Below are 14,630 nucleotides of genomic sequence, written 5' to 3'. Positions count from 1 at the left end.
TTGGTTTTCCTCCCAATGTACATATAAAAACTTGTTATCTTCAAGCAAGTGTATCTTACATCTACTGCTATCGCTTCCAAAACATATGCATTTATTCTTCTCCAATTACCATAGAATGTAAAAAAACAGAGTCTTATAATCTCATTATAAATTTTACAAATTACACAATTAATAAATAAATAAATAATAATAAAAAATTCTCTTTCCTAAATTAAAAAAATAAAAAAAAATTACAAAAATACAGCCAATGTTTTAATAATACCTTTAATACCATTATGACTCATAAATGAACTATGGTGTACTTTCACCCATTGATGTCATGCTAAGCCCATTTTGGTGACACAAGTACAATTTTAATTAGTTATTCTTTTTTATAAAACATATGGACCAATTAAAGTATAGTGTTTCATCGTTTTTTTTTTTGTCAGCTAAAGCAGGACCTTTGTTTTTCTATTTATCCTGGTTGAAATAAGTACAAGTGTTTGGTGGCCTCAACCCGCCGGAAGGGAAACCGGGTCTGTTGGCCACCTTAAGTCTTTATAAGCCGACCAATAACAAAAAAGACAAAGTCTGCCAATCCATGCCAAATAGACTTCACTGCCAAAAATTACTAATTTGGTTTCCTATCAACATTATCAACTAAAACAAAACAAAAAAGGAGAGCTTGCTCTCAGAGGACTAACAAGGAAAACCATTGTCATAATCGAGAAGGATTAATCTACCATGATGTGAGGTTGAGTATCTTCTTCTTGGGGCACTGTAGTGAGCTTCTTCAGCTGTTGTTGTATTTCCTCCAGCTTACTGTCCTACATGAGCAAAATAATTTGGAGGTTTTTCATCTCTCTCCTTAAATTTGGTATGCCTCGAGCCATCTCTGCCATTTCAATTGCAACCTGCTCCATGCCTTTGTCAGTAACCGCTTCACCACACAATATACATGTAAGGCCTGCTTGTATAAGGACAGGCATCCCCTTGTATTACCCGGTCAGGTCAGGTATCAGGATGCCCCAATCTTCCATCTCGGTTTCGAGTCTTCCTGCATTGCATTGGTTTCTAATTCCTGAATGAGCCTATGGATATCAGCGTCTGTTCCTTCGTTGTAGGCTTTCTCTGCCCCCTGCACCATATGTTTCATTGTTTTCCAACCTCGTCTCTGATGTACTGGTGAAGGTGTTCTAAAATCTTGTTTGTCGGATTGTCGTGCTCTCCCTCTACCTCTGCGCCCTCTTCCGTGACTTGGGCGAACTGATCTGCTCCTAGTAGCTGCCTGGCTCCCCTGCCCAACCTCGAATGACACGTTCCCTGTGAATTCCTCTCTGCCGGGCTCCTTGACTTTCCTATCCAGATTTATTTCTTCCCCTTGCTGCTCTTTCTCAAGCATTTTGGCCGTCCCCGCCCTTCCTTTCCTAGAAGGAAATTGGTCTTTATGCTCAGGGGTCTTCTCTTCCTCCCAGGCCTTCTGTTTTTCTGTCTCCGGCTGTCCCTGCTCAGTATCGAACTGTGCTCCTTGCATGCCTTTGTCCTATCCTGTGTGTCTTCCTACCTTTCTAACTTCGTTTCCAACCTTTCTCATTCTTCCTGTCGTTGTCTTCTGCCTCTTTCTGAGACGAATAACAGAGAATACCGGCCAGCTGCTCGCTCCCTTCGTCGCCCTCCTTAGCATCATACTATCTCCGGCTCTGCCCTTGCCTGCTCTTATTAATCTGTTGCCACCTACCCGACGTCCCATTGTCCATTCGCCGTCGTTCCTTCCTCCTGCTTCCTCCACGACTTTTTCGTCTCCGCGCCTCGGGTTTCTACCTTGCCTGCAGGCTGACTCAACGTCCTATGGGATAATTATATTGAGAGGTGGTCTGCAGTGCCACCTTCCCACCTTCATCATAATCCCACATGTCGCCATCTCATCCACCCGATCAGGGGCCATCTGTAACCTTTATCTTGAGGCTTTAATCTCATTATTATCCCGGGTAATGATTAAATTGAGGGTATCCCATTGTGTCGCTTCCGGGTGAGTTGGCCATATACTATCTACCTTCTCATCTTGCTCATTGCAACCCCAGTTAGCTAGGAAATCTGTAGCTTTATTACCGTCCCTTCTAACATGGTTAATGATCTTGTAGTCAATGTGTTTCATTATTTCTGCCAGGTCCTGAATTAGTCCAGCCGTCCTCCAACTCTTTGCTACCTGTTCCCAATCCTTCCCATTATTCAATTTTCTGAGCATCTCTATTACTAGGTTTGAGTCTCCCTCAATTTCCAACTTTGTATACCCGTTTCGGATTGCTATTCTGATGCCTTGGTAGACTGCCATTAATTCAGCTTCGTTATTGCTCATTATACCTCCCCGATCAGCATAAACCCATCTGGTCCGTCCTTGACTATCTCTAAAAATACCTCTGAATCCTGTTGGCCCCGGGTTCCCTTTAGATGCCCCATCAAAATTTAGTTTGATGAAGTCTTCATGAGGACATTTGAACTTGGTTGGGCTTTGGTTGTGAATGCTTTGATTTTTTTGCTTTTGAGGATAAATCATGCCTTGTTCCAGTTTTAGACTGGTTAAGATTCGACCTTCTTCTGGAGTTGTTTTCCAGTATTCTTGTTCCCAGCCTTCCGCTAGGATATTCTCCCTTTTAAGTTTTTGGGTTCGTTTCCATATCATCTCTGGAGGATTGTCCTTGTCTTGAAATATTCTTTGGTTTCTCTCTTTCCAAATAAGGCATATATTAAATCCCATTGCTAGACTCTAGGCTCTCCTGACCATAGGGCTTGAGAATTGACCTTTCCCCCATTGGAAAATGGTTTGTTTGATGTCCTAAGGGTCCTGGTTTGTCTTTCCAAAAAGGTTTCAAATTTCTTCCCATTGCTGTTGGGTCACAGGGCATGAGTTTAAGAGATGTTCCTGCGTTTCTTTGTCCTGTTTGCAAAGACTACATCTGGGAGGTCCATGGAACCCTTGCTTCTGTATTTGATCCCAGGTCAGGATCCGTCCTCTTCCTACTAACCAACTGAACAAGGTTACCTTTGGCCACCAATTGTTCTGCCATATTTGTTTCGTTCCACGCTAGTGTAGCATCTTCTTGCTCCTATTGGGTTGTTAGATAATAGGCTTCCCTTACCGTAAAGGTTCCCTTTGTGGATCTACCCCATCGAAGTATATCCGGACCTGTTCTAATTTTAATTCTTCTTGATTCCATTTCCTTTACAAGTAGAGCTTTCTGTTCAAGATTAATATTTCTGTCCCAATCTTCCGGTTTCCTCCAGGCTCGCCAGGTTTCATCTTGCCTTTCTTCTTTCCAGTATTCACTAACATAATTTAACCCTTCTGCTTTAGCCTTCTGGTATGTGCTTTGCAGGTCATGTATCTATATCATTCTTTCTCTTTGTTGCCAGGCTTCCTCCCAAAATTTAGCTATATTTCCATTCCTTATTTCCCAGAATGCATGTTTGTCTATGATATCTCTGTTAAGACTTGCCAGGTCCCAGATTGTGGATCCTCTTGGAACTTCCTCCAGTCTAAGAATGCCTTCAGTAGTTGTGGGCATATTGTATTTTTGGGTCCATATCTTTTTCCATAAATCTTCTCCACCTTTCATCCATCTCCACCATAGCTTCGCTCCTAGAACTTGGTTCAAAATATACGGATCTCTGAGACCTAGTCCCCCTTCCTCTTTATTTTTTGTTAGGCCCTTCCATGATATTAGAGCCCATTTCTTTTGTTGCTTTGGTCCTCCCCATATGAATTTTCTGAATATCTCCGTCATTTTTGTGCATACTCCTTTAGGGACCGCCATTGCCTAGAGAGGGTAGATGGGAATTGCTTGAAGAATCGATTTAAGAAGCACTAGTCTTCCCGATATGTTTAGAGATCAGAAGGACTAGTTAGCCAGTTTGTTCTTGAGTTTCTCAATGGTTTGTTGCTAGTTTGCTATCCTCAGAGGAGTTAAAGCTAAAAGATTTCCCAAGTATTTTGTAGGTAATTCTTCGGAGCGAAAACCCAGAATTCTGGTCAAGTGGGTTTTGACCGCTTCTGGTGTATTGAAGAGGAAAGTGCTAGATTTATCCTTGTTAATTTATGTGCCTGATGCTTCCATAAACAAGTCCAAAATCCGTTTCACTCGTTTAACTTCTCTTAGAGAGACAACACATAAAAGCATAATGTCATCAACGAACTACTGATGAGTAATTGGTAAGTTGTTTCCCCACAGTCTCAATCCTTTGATTTTTCTCTCCCTCAATTCTTTTTTGAAGTATCTTCCCAGTCCTTCCGCTGCTATGATGAACAAGAATGGGGATAAAGGATCCCCTTGGCGCAATCCTCTTGAGGCATTAAAATTCTAGGTTGGTGATCCATTTAAGAGAATGGAAAAATTAGGGGTGGATATTGTATCATATATCCAGTTTACCCATCTATTGCAAAAACCAAATGCCATTAAAATTGTTTTGAGGTAATTCCAATTTAGACGGTCATACGCTTTTGAGAGACCCAACTTTATCATCATGCCCATTTCCTTCTTTTGTTTCAGAGAATGAATCACTTCCTAAGATACCACCACTCCATCTAGAATTTGTCTCTCTTCCACAAACCCAGTTTGTTCCCGGGAGATTATACTAGATAGAATTGGTTTCAATCTTTTAGCCATTAAAGTTGCAATAATCTTATATATTACATTACAAAGAGAAATAGGGCGGAAGCCTTGGGCTGTTTCCGAATGAGAAGATTTTGGAATAAGAGATAAAAGAGTTGAGTTTAGGCCAGACCATACCTTCTGGTGTCTACGTGATTCCTCTACCACCTCCAGGATGTCTTGCCCTAGGAAATGCCAGCCTGCTTGGTAAAATTCCACTGTAAATCCGTCTGGTCCTGGAGCTTTGTTTCTTTTCATCCCTTTCACGATTTCCTCCACTTCCTCCAGGGTTGCTGCCCTCATCAGAGCTAAATTCTGGTCCCTAGTGATCATTCTTGGGATTTCATTGCATATCCTTCCTATAGCTTCTTCTCTATTCACTTGAGGTTCGGTAAGGATATCTTTAAAGTGTCCTACTAGAGCCTGTTCCATTTCTTCATGCTAGGTTATACGTTTTCCTTCCTCATTTTTGATGGAAAAAATTCTATTCCTTTGTCGATGCTGGATCATGGCTTGGTGGAAGAACTTCGTATTCCTTTCTCCTTCACGAAGCCAGTTTATGCGAGACTTTTGCTTCCATAATATCTCTTCCTGTTTTCTGCGTTCCTCAATTTGGCTTATCACTATGCCCTCCTCTCTACTTCTTTCCTCGCTCCTGCCTTCTGTTATAATTTCTTGTTGCAGCTCTCTCATTTTTTGTTCTAAACATTGCTGTTCTATGAATATATTCCCAAATTCATCTTTGTTCCATTTTTTTATTTTTTCCCTGAGTTCTTTTAGTTTTAGCTGGAAAGTTTGCATCTTGCTTCGTCCTCTTTGTTGGCTCTGGGTCCACCACTCCTCCACCTTTGGCATGAACTATTGATTCCTAAGCCAGAACGCTTCAAACCTGAAAGATCGCCTTTTGGGGCTCGCTTTAAGGTCAATTTCTAGCCTGATTGGCCAATGGTCTGAGCCCATTGCTGGAAGGATCATTGTTTCAATGTATATATCCCTATTTATAATTTGTTCCGATATTAAAAATCTATCCAGTCTCGATGCAATCTGATTTTTTCCCCCTCTTCTATTGTTCCATGTATGGATCCCATTTATTGTAGGGATATCAACTAATCTTTGTTCCGATATCATGTCGCCAAAAGCTTCCATGTCTTGGTCTGTTCTTCTCTATCCTCCTCTTTTTTCCGCTGTGGTTGTAATCATGTTAAAGTCCCCACATGCAATCCATGGCATCTTCGGGTATAGTCTTTGAACTGTTTTCATATTTTGAAGAAAGCTTCTGTGCTCATTTGATAAATGCGGACCATATACCCCTGTAAGGACTATCCATTCCGACGAACCTATCATTCTAAAGGTTCCTAAAAGGATTGGAGGGAAGCTTACCCAGTTTTCGAATTGAACTTCCTCAGGATTCCATAGGATTGCTAGCCCTCTTGCACTACGCGTCCTGACCCATTATCTCATAGCGAGTATTAAATCTTCTCATTATTTCTTCCATTTTTTGAGTACTAATCTTGGTTTCTTGAATTATCATTATACTTTGTTTGTCTTTTTTCAGTCTATCCTTCAGATATCTATGTTTTCCCCTCCTATTGAGACCTCTGATATTTCAGCTTGTGATTATCATTTTAGTAATTTTGATGGTTGTTGAAATACCTCTGAGAGAGGTATAACTCTTCCTAAATTCACTAGCATCTCCCCCACCACATGGATGGTTTCACTCATTGGACACCTATCTCTTTTCCTTCCTCCTTTGGCAGTACTGCCCAATCCAATATTCTGAGTTCCTTGCGCTCCTAGTTGTTCTGGTTGACTTGCTGCAAGTACTCCTGCCTTCTCCTTGTATTTTTGGAACATCTCTTTATATAACTGCTTTTACTCTTCTGGTATAAACCTTTCATCTAAAAGCCTCCATTCCTGTAACAGTCTCCTCATTATTCACTCCTCTTCGCCTCCTCTGTCTTTTTGAGGATCTACCTCCATTTGGGTTTGGTCGTTTATCTGGTCCATGTTCTCCTCGACCCCTCCTTGTTCCATGTTTCCCTGGATTGTGTCCTGTTCTCTTGTTTCTTTTGATAGTTCCATAGGTTCTTCATCGCTATCTTCCTTTTCCATCCCCGTTTCCTCCTCTTGAAGGGCTTTGAACTTGTTTTGATTTTCCAATGGCATTGTTTTAATGGGTGGTTGGCACAGGGGCAATCCTTTTACATATTTTCTTTTGGTGGGCACTTCTTTAAATCCCTCTTCCTTCCTTTCGGTTACCTCTGTTGCCTTCTTCTCTTCTTCTTTCTTTTCAATTGATTCCTCTGCCGTATTTAAAGGGAATTATCTGAAGAGGTGGCTGTATTCATGACATCTTCTACAGCGAAATGGGATGTGTTCATAATCCACAGGTTGCTGCCAGACCTCATCATGGTATTCTAACTCGATAAATTCCGGAAGTGGCTCTGTTATATTCATGTATATACATATCCTGGCGTAAGATGTGTATCTCCCTCTTTTGGTAGTCTCAGCTACTTTAACAAATGTCCCGATTGCATTACCTATTCCTTCTAGGATCTCCGGGTCCCAAAACTCCATTGGTAGTCCAAAAAGTCTGATCCAGATAGGTGCTGCTAACATTTTCTCCTTGTCTGGGTTATAGCAGTCTTCCCAGTGCCGAATGAATAAACCAACATTGTTCATGAAATAGGGTCCTCCCTCAAAAATCCTTTCCTTATCCTCCAGATTAGAGAATATAACTGTGAAAAAACCCTTTGCCCCCAATTTTAGATCTATATGCCCCTTAGGTTTCCATCTCTGTTGTATCCATTTGGACAAATCCTTCTCAGACGGCCAAAACCCTACGAACTTACATATTAAAGCATGATCTCTCATATAGCTTCTATACTCTTCGAGTTTATTGTTCGGAATTACGAACCTGGGTTTTTTCGATGCCCTTGGAAGACATTTGCCGCTTAATCCCGCCTGCCAACGGGCTCCCATTACCAGGGTATCGCTGTTGTTTTTCCTTAAACCATTCTGCGCTCCGATTCTGCTTGACTCCCCTGCTGTTATGTTCTTGTAGGAGGGGATCCCTCCCCTCCCAACTTCAGCTACCATTTCTCCTTTAGAGCCCTCTGTTTTCTGCCACCTACCCTTCGCCCGTATCTGCAATTCTCTAATTTGGTCAAGCGCAAGAGGGGCAGGCCTCCCCTGCGCCTAGTCTTCACTTCCGATCTGCTCGTGGCAGTACAGTCTCAAACCCTAGCTATCATCGAAACCCTAGCTATCATCTCCCAAGTATAGTGCTTCATCATTGCTTTAGTGGGGAGATTTCGACTTTGTGACCAGCTACGTGCGCTCAAATCCCATCAGCCACGCTATTACTGCTAATTTTTCATTTTTTTAATATTTTTTTTTAAATTCAATTATTTTTCAAATTTTGAAAAAAGAGTAGGGAGTTTGAGAAGAGTTGCTAATGCAGGAGCATCCACACACCTCAGAGGAATTTTTTTTTAGAGAAAGAGACACGTGGACAACCAGGCCAACCACAACTAAATTCTGTTCAAAAAACTAATTTTAGTTAAAAAAATCAGTTAAAACTAAATGTATGTATAAAGAACTTAAAGATTCAAGAGTGAATCAAGAAATGGGGGAGAAAAACCTGTGCGTATGAGAGAGGGAAAAATGTAGTTGCTGGAGAAATATTGATTAAGGCTGAGATGCTTTAAATTGTAATCGACTCTGTAAATAATAGAAATGCGTTTGAAGTGAATTTAAGTCTGTCTGTGTATTTTTTTATTTTTATTTTTTATTTGTCAGGCCCTTCCGGCAATTTTGTGATTTAAGTCGATTGATTCCCCGCCTTAACTGCTCGCTTTTAGTGCCTGGAAGCCGAAAACGATGAAGGATCCATGGCGTATTTGTGTTATCAGTGTAACCAAGAGTTTTCCCTGGAACCCCATGAAGAAGTGTTTGTCGAGCCGAACAGGTCCAAGAGTTGACAGGTTGTTATTTAATGAAGTGGATCGATGTGTAAGAAAATATCTTGAGCGCTCTTAGTCACAGTCCATCCTTTTTTTATTTCCGCTACTAGACTGCAGTTGAAAAGGCTGCTGCCGGAAATCGATGGGGTTATGTTGCAGGAGCCCGATTCCTTTGTTGTCTCCGCTTGTGCTGTCTCAGAAGGAGGAGGAGATACGATTTCTCTGGGAGTAGAAGACGAAGGCTCAGCAGCGTCGACCAAGAAGAGGCAGGGTAGAAGGTGACATGATGAAATAAACTTATTTCGTCTACATGAGGAGTCTGAGACGTCTCTAAATGGCTAGTTCATCCTCCACCGGCAATACGCTGCCAACGAAGGAGACAAGTGTTCTGAAGGGGAATTAAGGTGCAGTGTTGGTCGTGCACTTCAATACGGATGGAAATTACTGTCTCAGTTGCGGCAAAGGCCTATTCACCTCTGGAATTCCCACAGGGTTCTTCACATCAAAACGTACAAAGCTCATACCAGAGAAGTTCAGGATGTTCATGTTACTGGAGACCAAGGTTTCAAGAAATTTGACTCAGAAATGAAGAGTAACGATGCGGATAGGCTTCTTGGGCCCATAACCCATAGGCCTGAAGAATGATTTTATTGGGGAAACGAGATTTTGGTTCACCCCAGAATCTCGTCACCATCAAGTGGTATCAGAGCGGGAAAAGATTTCCTGCGGAGAGGAGTTTTTGTATGCAAAGAAAGAAGAGGTATAGTTTGTATTTTTTTTTTAATTTATTTTGTGAAGATGAGAATATTGCAGCAAACCAAGAGCAAGAGTACTTAATTGGTTCAAGAGGAGAGAACCATGGAGATGCCGAGAGGACTAAGCTTAGGAGAGAAGCTTGGTAGGGCATCTGGTAGCAGGGAGGACTTGCTATTGTAGAGGTTTGGTTGCAACTCACATGAAGGCAGTTCCACTGACGAAGTGAAACAGTGGGTAGAATTGCGAAGGAAACACATATGATCAGGAGGTCATAATTTTTTACCTTGGGAGCATATGACCAGGAGGTCATAATTTTTGTACCTTGGGAGTCTGATGCAGGAGCATCCAGACACCTTAGAGGAAAAAAATTAGAGAAAGAGACATGTGGACAACCACACGGACAACTAGGCCAACCACAACTGAGTTCTGTTCAAAAAACTAATTTTAGTTAAAAAATCAGTTAAAACTGAATGTATGTATAAAGAACTTAAAGATTCATGAGTGAATCAAGAAAGGGGGGAGAAAAACCTGTGCGTATGAGAGAGGGCAAAATTTAGTTGCTGGAGAAATCTTTATTAAGGCTGAGATGCCTTAAATTGTAATCGACTTTGTAAATAATATAAATGCATTTGAAGTGAATTTAAGTCTGTCTGTGTATTTTTTTTTATTTGTCAGGCCCTTCCGGCAATTTTGTGATTTAAGTCGATTGATTCCCCGCCTTAACTGTTCGCTTTTAATGCCTGGAAGCCGAAAACGATGAAGGATCCATGGCGTATTTGTGTTATCAATGTAACCAAGAGGTTTCCTTGGAACCCCATGAAGAAGTGTTTGTCGAGCCTAACAGGTCCAAGAGTTGACAGGTTGTTATTTAATGAAGTGGCTCGATGTGTAAGAAAATATCTTGAGCACTCTTAGTCATAGTCCGTCCTTTTTTTATTTCCACCAGCTAGACTGCAGTTGAAAAGGCTGCCGCCAGAAATCGATGGGGTTATGTTGCAGGAGCCTGATTCCTTTGTTGTCTCCGCTTGTGCTGTCTCAGAAGGAGGAGGAGATACAATTTCTCTGGTTGTAGAAGACGAAGGTTTAGCAGCTTCGACCAAGAAGAGGCAAGGATAGAAGGTGACATGATGAAATAAATTTATTTCGTCCGCACGAAGAGTCTGAGACGTCTCTAAATGGCTAGTTCATCCTCCACTGGCAATACACTGCCAACGAAGGAGACGAGCGTTCTGAAGGGGAATGAAGGTGTAGTGTTGGTCGTGTGCTTCAATACGGATGGAAATTACTGTCTCAGTTGCGGCAAAGGACTATTCGCCTCTGAAATTCCCACAGGGGTCTTCACATCAAAACGTACAAAGCTCATACCAGAGAAGTCCGGGATGTTCATGTTACTGAAGACCAGGGTTTCAAGAAATTTGACTCAGAAATGAAGAGTAGCGATGCGGATAGGCTTCTTGGGCCCATAACCCACAGGTCTGAAGAATGATTTTATTGGGGAAACGAGATTTTGGTTCACCCCAGAATCTCGTCACCATCAGTTGCATTAGGGAAAAAAACTAGGGGAGGGACATCAATTGTTGCGTTTTTTTTTTTTGCCATGACATCAAACGATCATCTCAGTATTGAATGGATTGTACGACACATGTCTAACACATCGTCTCACTTGTCGTGATAGCTGGGGAATCAACACCCACCTCATTTCTCGTGTTTTTCCTCCTCTTTTAGGGTTTAGCATTTACTGCATTTGGAAGGCTGTGTTATTTTGCTTGGGGTTGGTGTGTGGGTGTTCTTCTACCTCATTGTTATTCGATCGATGCCTTGATGTTGGTCAACATACAATCGGTGATTGCGCTCGACTGGTTTCATTGCCGAGAGAAGTGGCTTGTGTGCTGAGAGAAGCAGTTTGTGGGGGATTTAGGGGTTTGAAGGTTGTGATTTAGGGCTTCATTTTTTATGCCTCGTTGCTCCATGGTTGTGGTGCACCAGTGCTTGGTACAGTCATTCGTTGTCGACCGAGCCCCAAATTTCCATCAGCTCAACAATGGACATGGTGGACATGGGGTTTTCATGCTCCAGTGGGTTTTTTCGAGGTTAAGTTCTCTTGCTTGTGAATTTTTCTGGCATTTTCACTGGTTTATTTGCAATTATTTTTAACACCTTTGTGATTTTTGCGACAAGTGAGCATGGTTGGGTTTGCAGATGAGGTGTCGCGAAGGGTTGAGGTCTTCAACACTAATGCAACATGGTTTGTGTAGCTTGGTGGCTTCATCGATGACTATATGGTAGGATTACATTCCTACAAGTTGCTAACTTTGTGTTTTTAAACACATTCAAACCATGGGAAGTTTGTGCTCTTTGGTGCTTTTATGTTTACGGTTCACTGTAAATTTTGCCTATTTTTATGCTTAGGGTTCACTGTAATTTTTTCTTGGTGTTCACTATAAATTTTGCAGAGTTTTTTTGAATGGGGTTCACTAAATTTTTGCTTGGTTCAGTGTAATTTTTCTGGGGTTTTATGTTTGAAGTTCACTATAATTTTTGCGGAGTTTTTTTGCTTGTCGGTCATTGTAAATTTGAGGAACCCTCATCTTTTGAGCCTGATTACCAAAGAGAATGAGTCATTTTGATCTTGAAAACCTTCTTTGTCGACATTCCATGACCCTGACCGGGCCTTGGGCATAAAATAAAGATATAAAAGCGCTACTTTCTTTGGGGGTTTATATATTTTTCAAGGTTTTTCATTTGATCTTTCAAAAGTTGTCAAATCCCCCACCGAAAGTTAGTAATTGGGCCCTAATCCATTGCACATTCTATGATTACTTCCATCTCACTAGGAATATTTTGGGGTTCACCTTCGTCTGTCATCTTGTGTTGCTTATAGTTCAGCGAGGGTAGTCTTTTTCGCCATATTTTTCAGTTTATTCTATTTTCTCTACATATATAAATATGCATTGCAATATGGCTATCTATGCCTCGATAAGGACCTCTTCCCCAACCTTCCTATTAGAGGTATTAGACTTTCTGAAGATCCATGCTACAATATCTTGGTGTGTTGTGCAGAGCGATTGATTTGAAAGAACTCATTGAGACAAATGAGAGGAGATATAACATGGGTAACTCGCAGGCCTCCCAACTAAATATCTCTTGCCCATTCTAGAATTTATGACTTGGTCTTTCAATAATTTTGAGCCCCTCCCTAGGGTACCTTGGACATTTCAAATTCCACTATAATTTGGTCTAATTTGTTTTCAATTTTTGTGAACAATGTCTTTTTTTGTTATCTATTTTTCTTTGGTGAACTCTGCCATGGAAGGAAGACTTAAGTTGGACATTGATCTCTCTGTTGTTGATGATATGATCTATGCTACTTGTAACCTCTTTTCTTTTAAGTAATGAAAGTAAGGTATTTTTCTTCTTGCAAACAAAAGGGTGAATTATAGCTGCTTTGCTCAATTTTCATTTACATAAATCTCATTTTGATTTGTTCTGAGCCATAATCATCAAATTCGTTAAGAAAAAGCCTCACAGTTGTTTGGGAACTTCATAGTTTCTATCTCCTTGTTGAAGGCTTGTATTTGAAAAATCATCCTTAGAGAGGGGCCTTGATATTAAACCTCCTTACAATTAAATTATGCCTGAAAAGATAGAAAGTTATACAGATAAGGTTTAGCTCAAATTAGGTTGTAGTTTTCTCAACAATTTAATCTACACTTGACACTCATATTTAATCCACTTGTTTGTCTCGATTTTGAATGATGATATACATTTTAGTTGACTAATAAGTATTGGCATGAGTTGTGGAGTTAAAAACACCTTGGGATAAACAAATTTTCTTAATTTGTAATAATGAGGAAGTTGAGGATGAGTTCCATTTTGCGTTTGAGACTTTTCAACATGCCCAAATGCTTCTAGGATTATTTCTTGTCATCCATTATGTTTGTTCCACCTTTTGTTCTCTATTCATAACAAGATAATTGTGAATCTATTTGATTAAAGAGTTTGAATCTGTTTGATTCAATGGATTCATGGAAAATCAAGTTTTTTAATAGATTGTGTGGTATTATTTCTTGTCATCCAATGTGTTTTGATTGCATTTTATTCTCTGGTCATAACAAGACAATTCTGAGTTTGTTTGATTAAAAAATGTTGAATTTGTTTGATCCAATGTAGTCATGACAGATCAACAAAATTGAATTGAATTATGTGGTATTCTTTCTTGTCATCCACTACATTTTCCTCACAATTTCTTCTCTGGTCATAACAGGATAGGTGTGAACTTGTTTGATTAAAGATTTTTTTTTTTTATTCAATGGACTCACGATGTTTACAATTAACCCAATTGCAAGGGAAGCAAAGCTATCCCCCATAAGCATTGTCAAATGGAATTGAATGAATTTTCAATTGTAATAGTGAGGGAGAAATTATGAGGTTGAAAATGACCACCAAAATAAATGGAATCATGATGTTTGCATCGACCAAAATTGTTTATTGTTGTTATTCACTATTTTATGGAGTTTTCAAATTATAAAAAGTAAGTTTTTCATGATACCGTTATTCCCTCATTTGTCATTTATTTAGCAACTTGGAGAAAAAATTGATGTTGTGGATAATTTGGTAGGTAATGGCAGAACAAAAGTTCCATTTGCATTCTAAGCTAGGATTTCTCCATTCAAATAGACTATGAATGTTGCTTCTAAAATGGATTTTGATTACAATGTTTCAAACAATATGGAATAAACCGACCTAGATTATAAGCCAAAATCATCAAGTGACAAGAAAAAGAGGCAATCTATCCAAAATCCACATCATAATGTGGTTACAACAAAAAACATATCACACCCCTAGTCTAGATGGCCTCCAAAATCTTCAGTGCACAAACGTTTTGAGTTCCTTGCTTGATAAGCATACATAGGATTGACACCTGCACTAGTATGAATATAGCAAGTGGGTAAGCCCCCATTCTGATACTGAGGCACTTGAATGTTTATGAGTTTTTGGAATAATGGTATATTATTTGCAATTTGGTAATATGTGGTTGACATCATCCTAGTTTCACTAACTGTGCTTGCATCATTGTCAATTGTTATCCCTCTTTCTCTTTGAAGAATTTTTTGAGCCTTTCTTGCTTCTTTTCCTGCCTTTATATTTGTTTTTTATCATCCTTTTGTTGCCTTACTTTCTCTCTTTCAAGCCTTTCCTCTGCTTGAAGTTGTGCTGCAACAATCCTTGCTACCTTCTTTTCCTTGACTAAATCCTTCTTTTTTCGTTTTAATTCTTGAATGTC

General features: G+C 40.1%; 1 protein-coding gene across 1 annotated transcript; it reads right to left on the bottom strand.

Moving 5' to 3' along the window:
- Positions 1 to 6,947: 6,947 nt before the first annotated feature.
- LOC149148319 (uncharacterized) lies at positions 6,948 to 7,724 on the bottom strand. Its single transcript, XM_089442142.1, has one exon. It carries the CDS (start codon positions 7,722 to 7,724, stop codon positions 6,948 to 6,950), a length of 777 nt encoding a protein of 258 aa, XP_089298268.1.
- Between the last annotated feature and the right edge of the window lie 6,906 nt (positions 7,725 to 14,630).

The sequence above is a fragment of the Pinus tabuliformis genome, chromosome 9 (genome assembly GCF_031772625.1).
Source record: "Pinus tabuliformis cultivar Carrire ecotype Pingquan chromosome 9, CPIR1, whole genome shotgun sequence".
NCBI lineage: Eukaryota > Viridiplantae > Streptophyta > Pinopsida > Pinales > Pinaceae > Pinus > Pinus tabuliformis.
Note: the sequence above shows the minus strand (reverse complement) of the source record. Positions and strands in the feature narration are given on the sequence as shown.